Source organism: Pan troglodytes, chromosome 4, assembly GCF_028858775.2.
Source record: "Pan troglodytes isolate AG18354 chromosome 4, NHGRI_mPanTro3-v2.0_pri, whole genome shotgun sequence".
NCBI classification, from domain to species: Eukaryota; Metazoa; Chordata; class Mammalia; order Primates; family Hominidae; genus Pan; species Pan troglodytes.
In genome coordinates, this window is record NC_072402.2 from 110,456,773 (window position 1) to 110,469,558 (window position 12,786).

General features: G+C 37.5%; 1 protein-coding gene across 35 annotated transcripts in view; it reads left to right on the top strand.

Moving 5' to 3' along the window:
- Positions 1-12,786, top strand: part of APC (APC regulator of WNT signaling pathway) — a 134,902-nt gene that overhangs the window by 25,347 nt on the left and 96,769 nt on the right. For 4 of the 35 annotated variants that reach the window (XM_009449459.5, XM_063810554.1, XM_063810567.1 and 1 more), the window contains exon 1: positions 5,060-5,267. The exons of 10 other annotated variants lie outside the window; for them this stretch is intronic. Coding sequence is in view for 10 of the 25 variants with exons in the window: in XM_016953625.4 (XP_016809114.2) it covers positions 5,193-5,267; positions 5,694-5,801 (183 nt within the window). In the remaining 15 variants the exon portion in view is untranslated. Of the gene's footprint in view, positions 1-5,059; positions 5,268-5,576; positions 5,802-12,786 lie in introns of those variants that run through there. 21 more of the 35 variants (XM_016953625.4, XM_024356687.3, XM_024356692.3 and 18 more) reach the window with 14 other exon arrangements.

Below are 12,786 nucleotides of genomic sequence, written 5' to 3' on the forward strand. Positions count from 1 at the left end.
GGCTCTTCCCTTGGGATTTTAATAGTCAGGAATGGGATAAGAGGTGTATACACACAGGTACAAAATGTGTTTGTGCCATAAAAGATGTAGGAACAATGAAGGGAAAAGGAGATGAATTGATTCTAGGTGGGTTGCTGGATTACTTCATGGGAATTTATGTTTAAGCCAAACCATGATTTGGGCCAGTAGAGCAATTAATCATCCTTTACTTTAAAAAATTGTTTCAGTTTATAAAGCTTGTTCATAATACATAATGATCCTTATTACAGCTCTGCAAGATAAGTCAGTTATTCCCATTTTATAGATGAAGGAGTAGTCAAGCCTTAGAAAAGTTAAATGACTTTTCCAGCGTTATCAAGCTACAAAGTGAAAGATTCAGAACTTGAACCTAAGTCTTCAATCTCCATATGCTGGAGCCTTCTAAAGTATCTCAGTAGAGTATCAAAGAGCTATATGAGTAAGAAACTATAAGTTTTAGAAAGGGCTGATAGTTAATTTTATTATTAGGATGCAAGTTCTGAAATAGTTGGAGATAAAGCTATAGTATGGTCAGCAGAATAATGGCTCCCTACAAATGTCTGCTTCCTAGTCCCCAGAATCTATGAATATGTTAGGTTATGTGACAAAAGGGAATTAAAATGGCTAATGAGGTAACTTTAAAATAGGAAGATCATCCTGGATTATTGACGTGGGCCAAATGTAAGGGTCTTTAAAGAGGTTACTTAAGAGTGGAAGAGGGAGGCAGAAAAATGAGAGTCAGAGAAGGACATTTGAGAAGGGGCAAGGTCAGTCCTGCAGAATGAGAAAGACTCAGTCCACCATTGCTTGCTCTGAAGATGGAAGTGAAGTGCTATGAACCATAAAATACAGTGGATCTGTAGAAGCCAGAAAGGATAAGGAAACAGATTCCCCCTTAGAGCCTCTAGAAAGAAGTGCAGCCCTGCAGACACCTTGGTTTTAGCCTAGTGAGACCCATTTTAGACTTCTGACCTACAAAACTGTAAGTTACCAAATGTGTGTTTTAAGACACTAAATTTGTGGTAATTTGTTTTGGCAGCCATAGGACATTTAATACGCCTAGGAACTATTTTATTGTAGGAAGACTAATTAACATGACCTCAGGGCACTCCATGACTAAACTCCAAACTGTCTCTGTTCCACTGTCAGCAGTAGAAAGACATGGAATGTTCTTGAGCAATAGTGTGAAGAACTATTTTGGTGTTTGCTGATTAGAGAGGATATTGGTGAGAGGAAAATTAATTAAGATTCTATTAGATGCTAGGAACACTTCTTTTGAGACTTACTCCTTGAGGTAACATAGAACATACTGGTAAGTCTTGCCCGTAGAAGACTATGAATATATCTCCCAGTCCTGTGTGGCTGCTCACGTCTGTAATCACGGCACCTTGCGAGGCCAAGGCAGGAGGATCACCTGAGGTCAGGAGTTCGAGGTTACAGGGAGCTGTGCTTATGCCACTGCACTCCAGCCTGGGTGACAGAGCAAGACCTCGTCCCTGAAAAAATGGGAGATGGTTAGGTGGATGGATAGACAGACAGACATATAGATAAAGATAGACACGTGGGTCAAGATCTCCCACTTAGTTTATACATCACTGAAAATCTCATTGCCATTGTAACGTTTCACCTCGTTCTCGTATCCCATGAAAAATACAGAACCAGTTAGGCACACATCTAACTTATCTCTTCTTAGGCTTTTCCATCGTACCATAACTAACTATAGGATCCGAACACTGAAAGGTTTCTAAATCTGAGCTTTATTTGATGCCTTAGTACCTGTAGAAGTTAAATTTATACTAGTAACTGTTTTTTCAATGCATAATTATTATTTTGAAAGAAAAAAAAGCTTGTTGATGTCTGTAGGCATAACTCTATTCTATGTCTAAGGTCTTCGGTAAAGAGAGACGATTAAGTTTATCAGTAAAGCACCAGAGTCAATTAAGGTGACTGAAAGGAGCACTAATTTTAATTCATTTTACACTAGTTAATATTGTCAATATTCTTCTTGTCAGTTTTTTAAACCAAAAGTCTTAAATTAGGCCAAAAGTGCCTAGGTAAAAATGGAATGGAAAGGGTTTTCTTGTGTGTGTTTTTGTTTTTGTTTTTTTTGAGATAGAGTCTTGCTTTGTCACTGAGGCTGGAGTGCAGTGGTGTGATCTTGGCTCACTGCAGCCCCCACCTCCCAGGTCCAAGAGATTCTCATGCCTCAGCCTCCCAAGTAGCTGGGGAATGTAATATTTAAGACATTAAGAATCCTATTAATCCTATTTAGTCATTTTTTTTTGTAGCTGCAGAAGGTTCAGAAGGGTTTTTTAAGTTGAATTATATGTTCATATTTACAACATTTACATATGAAACCATTTACTAAAAGCAATGAAGCTGGTTATAACAAACACTGATACTGAAAATAAGAGATATGTTTGTCAGTGCGGTCTTTAAACAGTGTTACACAATTTATTTCTGTTTCATTTTGATCAGAAAAAATATATATATCTTTTGAGACATGGTCTCTGTTGCACAGGCTGGAGTACAATGGCAAGATCTCGGCTCACTGCAACCTCTGCCTCCTGGGTTCAAGTGATCCTCCCACCTCAGCCTCTTGAGTAGCTAGGACCACAGGCGCGTGCCACCACAGCTGGCTAATTTTTTTGTATTCTTGGTAGAAATGAGGTTTCGCCATGTTGCCCATGCTGGTCTCCAACTCCTGAGCTCAAGTGAACTGGCCACCTCGGCCTCCCAAATTCCTGGGATTATAGGCATGAGCCACTGCACCCTGCCCAGAAAATATTTTTAATGCATATATATATATATATGTATATGTATATATATGTATATGTATATGTAGTGTAAATAACATCTTCAATCAAATAGAGATGGCAGGAGCTTTATTCTGAGCTATGTGCAAACTTGATAACACAAGGTAATGCTTCAGTAATTTTCCATGTTGAAATTTGGCCCAATATACTTTGATTATATATCTATATTTAATTATAGTTTTAAAATAGCTAAGCAGTTTTAAAAATTCAAATTAAACTTTTGTGGAATCTCTAAAAATAAGAAAAATATTACTGAGTAATTGGCAACATAAAATACAAAATGTTTAACTTGGCTTTCTTTTAGATTTGAAGCATAGTGACTAATGAACATATAATGGTCGTAGCTTTCTTTACAACTCTGTCATTTAAGTCACTGATGAATATCTATGATACATGCAGTAAAAATTTAGACAAACATTTTGGCTACAAACTGGTTTACTAAATAATAGCTTGAATCATAGTCTGAGTCAAGAGTAATAGGCTTACAATTGTGTCTTAGGGTACTAAGAAGTTCTTTTGAGGACCTTTTAAAAGGTATTCTTTGTTTTGAAAGACTGTTTTCCTTCTGGAAGTTCTAGGCCTTATGAGAAATTACCTATTCTGAATTTGTCACAAAAAATGACTTGTAAATAAGTCCTGTGCAGTGAATCATGTGCTTTCAGTAAGAGGATTTTGAAAGCCTTTTGTAAAATGAAGTCATTCTCATAAGAGAGTTATTTAGGATATAATCAAATTGATTTACATGCTTTTATTTATTTCAAATATGAAGGGAAATTGTTTCTAAATATATTTAAACTTTTAATAGAACAGTAGTATGCCATCAGTGTGGAAATAACTCACTTGTTAAATAAATATTTGGGGTGTATTTGCTGTATATCAGGCATTGTAACACAGGGACTAATGAAAGAGAAAAAAAACAAAGTACGAAAGGACAGCAGAAATAGCTCCATAATCTCACTTTCCAGGGATAACCTCTACGGACATTTTGTTGTGTGTCTATTGCTTTTCTAATGTATACATTTTTTAATCAAATGGAATTGCCTCAAATATGCTATTTAATAGCTTGCTTCTTTTCATACTATTTGAAAATTAAGAAACGATTATAATATGCTTCATTTAAAAACTTTAAGTTTAGGCCGGGCACAGTGGCTCACGCATGTAATCCCAGTACTTGGAGGGACCGAGGTGGGCGGATCACAAGGTCAGGAGATTGAGACCATCCTGGCCAGCATGGTGAAACCCCGTCTCTACTAAAAATACAAAATTTAGCTGGGCATGATGGCACGTGCCTGTAGTCCCAGCTACTTGGGAGGCTGAGGCAGGAGAGTCGCTTGAACCCGGGAGGTGGAGGTTGCAGTGAGCGGAGATTGCACCACTGCACTCCAGCCTGGTGACAGAGCAAGACTCTATCTCGAAAAACAAACAAACAAAGAAAACTTGAAGTATAGTATCCTTTTAAATTTTAAATAGATAATAGAAACTGGTTTCCCCCCATTTAAACCAGAATTTAAGTTTAACTTTATGTATTCTTGACAGTTTGGATTTTGTCCTTCAACCTCATAAAATTGGGAATTTAAGCATCACCTGGTTCGATTTAAATGCAATGTAGAATTTGCATTAAAATACTACATTAAAGCCTCAGATTTGTAGTAGCTAACAGCACTTCTATGTATGTGTCAGGGACTGCTCTAAATACTTCATATATATTAACTCCTCTATTCTGTACTTCTGTTACCGTTTTATACAGCAGGAAATTGAAACACTGAGAGGTTAAGTAACTAAAGTTACAGAGCTAGAGTGACAGGAGTAAAGCTTCAACTCAGGCAACCCAGACTTCCAGAGTTCTGATCTCCACTACTAAGCTGCTAGCATAGCTTTTCTGGTAACTATTTTTAATTCAAATATAATTCGAGTGATCTATCTAACAAGTCATCACTCTTGACAACTCAGTGACTTGTAATGTAAAATTATTCATTGTAATTCATTTAATATTATTGTTTCTCTGTGCTGCAAAAATCATAGCAATCGAGATGTAATTTATTACTCTCCCTCCCACCTCCGGCATCTTGTGCTAATCCCTCTGCCCTGCGGACCTCCCCCGACTCTTTACTATGCGTGTCAACTGCCATCAACTTCCTTGCTTGCTGGGGACTGGGGCCGCGAGGGCATACCCCCGAGGGGTACGGGGCTAGGGCTAGGCAGGCTGTGCGGTTGGGCGGGGCCCTGTGCCCCTCTGCGGAGTGCGGGTCGGGAAGCGGAGAGAGAAGCAGCTGTGTAATCCGCTGGATGCGGACCAGGGCGCTCCCCATTCCCGTCGGGAGCCCGCCGATTGGCTGGGTGTGGGCGCACGTGACCGACATGTGGCTGTATTGGTGCAGCCCGCCAGGGTGTCACTGGAGACAGAATGGAGGTGCTGCCGGACTCGGAAATGGGGTAGGTGCTGGAGCCACCATGGCCAGGCTTGCTGCGGGGGGAGGGGGAAGGCGGTTTTCCCTCGCACTGTCTTAAACCGATGGCCTTTCCTTGGCACAGGGTCCACTGCAGCATGCCAAACGAGGAGGCAGGGGCGTCGTCCCCCCGCCCCCCACTGCAGCACTGGAGATGGATTTCCTGTACTTCGGATCCAGGGTTTTTGACAGAAGAGGAAGAAGGGGGAGGGGTAGAAGTGTTAAGGGGAGTCTGCTGAGAAAAGCTGTTTTTGAAGCTAGAAGGGGTTTTTGTTTTTATAATGCCATTTGACAGAGTGGAATAACAGTATCTAAGGAAACGGGTAGAGGACAACAAAGAATGGAGCATATTCATGGCGAGGAGCAAAAGCTCTACCCCACTGAAAGGCTTCTTTTCCTCCCTGGCGACAAGGACACATGCATTGGTGGCCAAAAGAGAGAGGAGACAAAACCGCTGCAGATGGCTGATGTGAATCTAGTGGAAAGAGCTACTGGGGATGAGAGAAAGAGGAGGAGGCAGGTACTGCAGAGCGTGAGTGGTGGTGTTGGTTGGTGAAATACTGGTCACCAGTAGTGTGCCTGCTTTTGTAAAACATCTAAGTAAACTCCCTGTGAACAGGGTGGCAAACAGATACCAGTGTCTTTGTTAGTTACAAAATGCAGTGGTAGTGGCTTTTTGCGGACGACTGCAGCAGTGCTTTTTCTCCCTCTGTTAGGCTGAAAAGACAACTGCAGAGGAATAAGAAACCTTGCAGCAAATGCTGGGGTAGAAGCCCATTTACAAGAAGCCATAGTTTATAAATGCAGCCTGAACAGCAGAAAAAAAATTACTGTTTTTTAAAGTAGGAAAAATGTCAGGCTATGAATGTTTTGTCATTGGAATCTATTGGACACTTTGATTCTACATCACGAAAGTGATGCTCAAATTCTTTGATTTAACATAAATCCTATAGGAAATCTTAATAAATTATGTATGAAACAGTGGATCTTTTCCTTTGTTAGTGAAGCTTTTATGCCATTAATTAGGTCATTCAAGAGCAAACCACTTTACAATGTAAATTACTTTGTCAAAAATTATGGTGAACAAATTTTTGTAGGCCTAATATTTAAGACCTATAGTTAAGTAATTTTATATTTCTCTTTGGTTGCTTTTAGATTACACTGAATAAATATTTAAGATATTTATTCAGTGTGCAAATATTTTAAATTAAAGCAACATGGCTTTTCTTCTAGATGTATTTCTGTTTAGTGAGTACTCATGAGATATACTCTTGATATAAAGTGTTTTTCATTGAGCTTTTTTTTCCTTTACCTAAATGTAAAAGCCTATCTTTATGCATATTTATAGTAGCCAGCCTGCCACAGCTCCCCACTCCCTGAACAAGGATGGCAGTGGCTTTGTAAAGCCCTCCAGGGTCAGTGACAGTGTCTCTTAAATAATGTTTATGTAATAGAAAGTCTTAAGATGACCTATTATATTGTTTCAGTAATATTTTCAAGATAATGCGGAATTGGGCTGGCTTAGATAAATAAGACTACATAAGTTTTTCACTGATAAATTTAAATAGTTCTTTAAAAAATTATTTCTGCTTTAAGAATTACTTGATCATGGATATCAGGGTTAATAGTACTTAGGAGCCGGGCGTGGTGGCCCATGCCTGTAATACCAGCTAAACAGGAGGCTGAGGGAAGCTGAGGCAGGAGGATCACTTGAGCCTTGGCATTCAAGACCAGCCTGGGCAACCAAGCAAGACCCTATCTCAAAAAAAAGTACTTAGAGTCTCTTTTTTAAAATCTGATGGAAACTATGGCTAGAACTAAAGATGTCACATTAAAATTCCAAATGACATTTAACAGCTAATATTACTCAGTTCTTTGAATTCCATTAGCATAGTGTTTGAGAGTCTATAAAACTATTATTTTTACATAAATTACCTTCTTTTACCATTTTAACAGCTCATTGTAGCATTATTTTTATTTTAAATGTTAGAGACTCCTATTCAAATATGTTGTGACTTTATCCAAGGTCAAATATTGTATAACAATGTGAAGAACTTAAGTCTTCTATTTTATTCTAATTCTATAAAACTATAATGCCTTTTATTACATACATATAAAATAATATATAACAGGTAATTTGAAAAACAGTGTAAGTCACTGACAAATTATTCAAAAAATGAAAAGGCAATCCTACTTGGTTGTGGATTTTTATCTACAATATAAGAATGCTTTAAAAAATACCTGGTGACTAAGCAAATGGAGAAGCAGCAGTTTTCATAATGACATTCATAAACGACTTTTTAAAGATCGTCTTGTTAATCATATGAACACATTTAAGTAGAACAGTGTTAGATTGAGTTGTTTTTCTGAATTAAATAAGAAATAAAGAACTAAAGTTTATTTCATTCCTCTTGTAGTATATCTAATCTATGACTGACCTATTGGCTTTAGTGGTCTTTGAAATTATTCACTGCTCTGATATGGCCTGAATTGTGCTGTTTAAGGAATTTAAAATTAAATATTCATAAATGTTTTATGAACTGAATTTAAGCTATTGAAGTTTTTTGTTGTTGTTGTTGTTTTTTCTTTTTTTTTTTTTTTTTGAGACAGGGTCTCACTTTGTCAACCCAGGCTGGCGTGCAGTAGCAAACATGGCTCACTTGCAGCTTCAACCTCCCAGGCTCAAGTGATGCTCCCACTTCCGCCCTCCAGGTAGCAGGGACTACAGGCGCATACCACCGTGCACAGCTAATTTTTATATTTTTTGTAGAGATGGGGTTTCGCCATGTTGCCCAGGGTGGTCTCGAACTCCTGAGCTCAAATGATCCTCCCACCTCAGCCTCCCAAAGTGCTGGGATTTACAGGTGTGAGCCACCATGAAGTTTTTCCATTTGCATTAATTGCTCTGTAGATTTTACCATTTTTGTCTGTTTTATAAACTGTTACTCATTTTATGAAATTTAACCAATCTTTTATACTTGTATATGTTTAAATGTTCTCTTCAATTTTGATCTCCCTTCTCCCCCTTTTCTTGTATTAGAATCTGAAACCTACCTATGCAGCACATAAAATGGGATAGAGTATTATGGTTCAGAAAAGATGGGTAATAGTTTAGGAAATATATTCACTACATATTTATTAGGATACCTTCTAAATATCATCTTTGAAAGATGCTGGAGTCAAATAAGACACGTGAACTAATCTCTAAGAAAACTCATGGTAGAATTATGTGAAATTTCATTACAAGTTAAACACTGCTTTGGCTACTCCTAGGATATTTAAAGATTTATATAATCTAAGATATCCTCTAATTTAGAAGAATATGGTGGATTGCTCTTTGAAACACTGCTTTTTCATAAAATCTGCTTAGAGTCACAGAGAATTTTTGAAAACTAAATTACTTTTGAAGTACTAAGTATCTTGAATGTACAATGAGAACATTAGGTGAATAGGTATGTTCTCAAAAGTTGACTTTGTAAATCAAATCATACATCATCAGTTGATACAAGGTAAGCCTTCTCCCCTTTATTCTCACACCCTGCTCCCACTCTTCTTGTGTGTTTAATATGCATAAATTCCTGAGAAATAGCATCATTTTGTGAGTCTGTTTTTTACAGTTAATGAGATTTTTAAAAAAATTTTATTGTGATAAATATACATGAAATTTACCATCTTAAGCACTTTTAATTGTACAGTTCTGTGGCATTAAGTTCATTCACATTGTTGTGCAACCATCACCACCACCCATCTCTAGAAATTTTTAATCTTCCCTAATTAAAACTCTGTGCACATTAAACACTAACATGCCATTTTCCCCTCCCCCCAACCCTTGGCAACCACCACTCCACTTTTTGTCTCAAAGAATTTGACTATTCTAGGAACCTCTAATAAGAAAAACCATTTAATATTTATTCTTTTGCACCTGGCTTATTTCACTTAGCATAATGTCTCGAAGGTTCATCCATACTGTAGCCATGTGTCAGAATTTCTTTCCTTTTTAGGTCTAAATGATGTTCCATTGCATGTATATGCCACATTTTGTTCATTCATCTGCCAGTGGACACTTCAGGTTGTTTCCACCTTTTGTCTATCATGAATAATGCTGCTGTGAATGTGGGTGTGCAAGTGTCTGCTTGGGTTTTACTTTTTTTGTGTGTACTCAAACTTGTGTTTTTAATTTACATAATTTTTGAAGATTATTAACTCAATACTGTTTTTAAGATCTATCCATTTTACTTTATGTCCATCTAGTTTGTGATGCTAACTCTGCTCTATAGTATTCTATAGTACCTATCACTGTTCCTCCAGTGAAGGCCGTAAGTTTTCTCCAAATCCCGTTAACCACAAACACTTTTATGATATACATTCTTATACATATCTCCTTAGGGACTATGTTATTTATGTATTTCTGTATAACAAATTGTACCAAAACTTAGTGGCTTAAACAGTTTCTGTGGGGCAGGAATTCAGGAATGTCTTAGTTGGATGGTCTGACTCAGGCAGGATCTCTTATGAAGTTGCAGTCACGATGTCAGTCACAGATACAGTCATCTGAAGGGCTTGACTAGACTGACGGATCTTCTTCCAAGATGGCTAACTCAGATAGTCTCAGTTTTTCATTGGCTATTGGCAAGAGACCTCAGTTCCTTGTCACATGGGCCTCTCCATGGGGCTGCTTGAATGTCTTCATGACATAGCAGCTGGCTTCCCTCAATGATTCTAACAGAAAGGCCATTTATGACCTAGACTCAGAAGCCACACACCATTGCTTCTGCTGTATTCTCTTTATTAGATGTGAGTCACTAAGTCCAGCCCACCAAAGAGAGGAATTAGGATCCACCTCTTAAAGGAGTAGGGTCAAAGAATTTATGATATATTTTAAGATCATTACATCGACCAGTGAAACAGTTTCACTGGATTTATCCCTAGGAGAGGGATCACTGGATAATAGGGCATTGTTTCCTATTGCTATTGTAACAAATTAACACAAACTTAGTGGTTTAAGAGAACACAAATGTATTATCTTGCAGTCCTGGAGGTCAGACACGGTTTTCACTGGACCAAAATCAAGATATCAGTGGCTCTGCGTTTCCTCTAGAGATTCTATTGAAGAATCCATTTTCTTGCTTTTCTTCAGCTTCTTGCATTCCTTGTCTCATGGCCTCTTTCTCCATCTTCAGTGCCAGCAGCATTCTAAATCTCTCTCTGAATCTGACCCTCTGCTGCTCTTGTCACATATTCTTCTCTGACCCTTCTGCATCCTTCTTAAAAGAACCTTTGTGATTACATTGGGTCCACCCAGATAATCCAGGAAAATCAGCTTCAAGATCTTTAACTTAATCACATCTGCAAAGTTCCTTTAGCCACATAAGGTAACACATTCATAAGTTTTGGGGACTAGGATTTGGCCATCTTTGTGGGGCCATACACAGGCATACTCATCTGGTTCTCCATTTTTTTAAGCTGAAGGATTTTTTAGTTATTTTTACTTTTGTGAATGCATGTTACTTTCTTTTGGTAAATTCAGATTTTCATTTACCAAGTTTATTTAAAGCATAGTATAATATATAATGATCACCAAGTTGGTAAGCAGATATTCATTGTTCAATTAGATTCTTGATTTTATCATCACTTAATTTATATCAGTGTATCAGCTACTTCTGACATAGTCTGTAATAGAAACTGAGAAACGTTAAAGCAACACAGCCTTATTAAATTTCTCTTTGTATCTTTTAGACTCGTTATAACACCATTTCTGTGGGCGCTTTGTTGAAACTTGATCTGTCATTGTCTTACCAGTCATTGAACTTAGGGCCCACTCTAATCCAGTATGACCTCATCTCAAACTTGATCCATTTATGAAGACTCTGTCCTCACATAAGGTCACATTTGACATGACATTTTTTGGTGTTTTTTTGTTTGTTGGTTTTTTTCCCTCTGTTGCGCAGGCTAGAGTAGCTTCTGGCCTCAAGCAGTCCTCCCAACTGAGCCTCCCAAGTAGCTAGGATTACAAACATGTGCCACCACAGCTGGCTAATTTTTAATTTTTTTTTCATAAGGAGAGAGTCTCACTATATTGCACAGGCTGGTCTCGAACTCCTGTCTACAAGTGATCCTCCCACCTCAGCCTCCCAGAGTGCTGGGATTACAGGTGTGAGCCACTGTGCTCACACCTGTAACATATCTTTTTATGAAACACAGTTCAACCCATAACACTCCCTTAATACTTGGTACCTTGTGAATAATAAGATACCTAAATATGGTACCTTGTGGATAACAAGGCATATTGTCTTACTTTTTTTATGGAAAAGTCATCTTGGACATTCTCTGAACTTGTACCCTCTCTTTCTGTTGTCTGCCCTCTGTGGCTGATAATGCACCCTTTCTGTTCATTCTTACATGTATATTTGTCTTTTATGTGGCTGTCACTGAGTAAAGCATTTTGGGAATTACAAAAGCTAAGTATTAGATATAGACCTTGTCTTCAAGATATTTATGCTCCAGCTGGGAAGACAAAACACCCCAAGGTAAAATGGAATAATTTGAGAAGTTAGGCCAAATTGTATAGTATTTACTGTTCAGCCAGCAGGAAGATTCATTATTGGCTAGAGACGTCAGGAAGGTTTTGTGTAAGAAACTGAGCTGGGCCTTAAAGGATGAGGATATATTATAACAGCAGAGGAAAAAAGGATGTGGTATTCAGAAAGGGGAGGAGGTATAAACAAAAATATAAAGGTGAGAAATAGTTTGTAGAGGAAAGTGAGGAGAGACTTACTTGAGGAAGGTTATCTTGGAACTTAATAGGAAATAAGTTTTGAAGGTAGACTATTATCAGATATAATAGATTGTGAACACCAGACAGAAGTTATACAGTCTTTGAGAGCATGAGCATTAAAAACAAATACAGATTTGAATTCTGGCATAGGCTCTTGATATGTGTTCTTAGGGAAGTTATCTACTGTTTTGGAGTTCCATTTTTCTTAACTCAAAAATGAGTAACACCTACCTCATAGGTGGTTGTGAGGATTAAATGAGTTAATATATAGAAAGCATTTACATTACGTGAGATATTGTAAGTACTAAATAGATATCAGGCTTTCTGAATTTCACATATCAAATACATAAAAAATAAGGGCATATATAGGATTTAAATAATATGCTGTAGTCAAACAGTTATAGAACTTTATATACTTTTCCTTTTAAAACATTTTTAGTAAAATTTTTATGAAAATTAGTCATGTTCTTGACTACAAGGCAAACCTTTAATAATTTTCAGATGGTAACAATTTTATAAGCAGTAGTCTTCCATTAATCTAATAAACAATGTATCAATGACAATAAAAAGATGACTCAAAAAGCCTTATATACCTAACAGTTGAAACAGATCTTTGAAGTATCCCCTAGATCAAAGAGGAAATCAAGATGGAAGTCATGAGTTATCTGGAAATAAAGAGGGGAACACTTCATACTAAAACTTGTGGAATGTAGATAAGGCTGTACTAAGA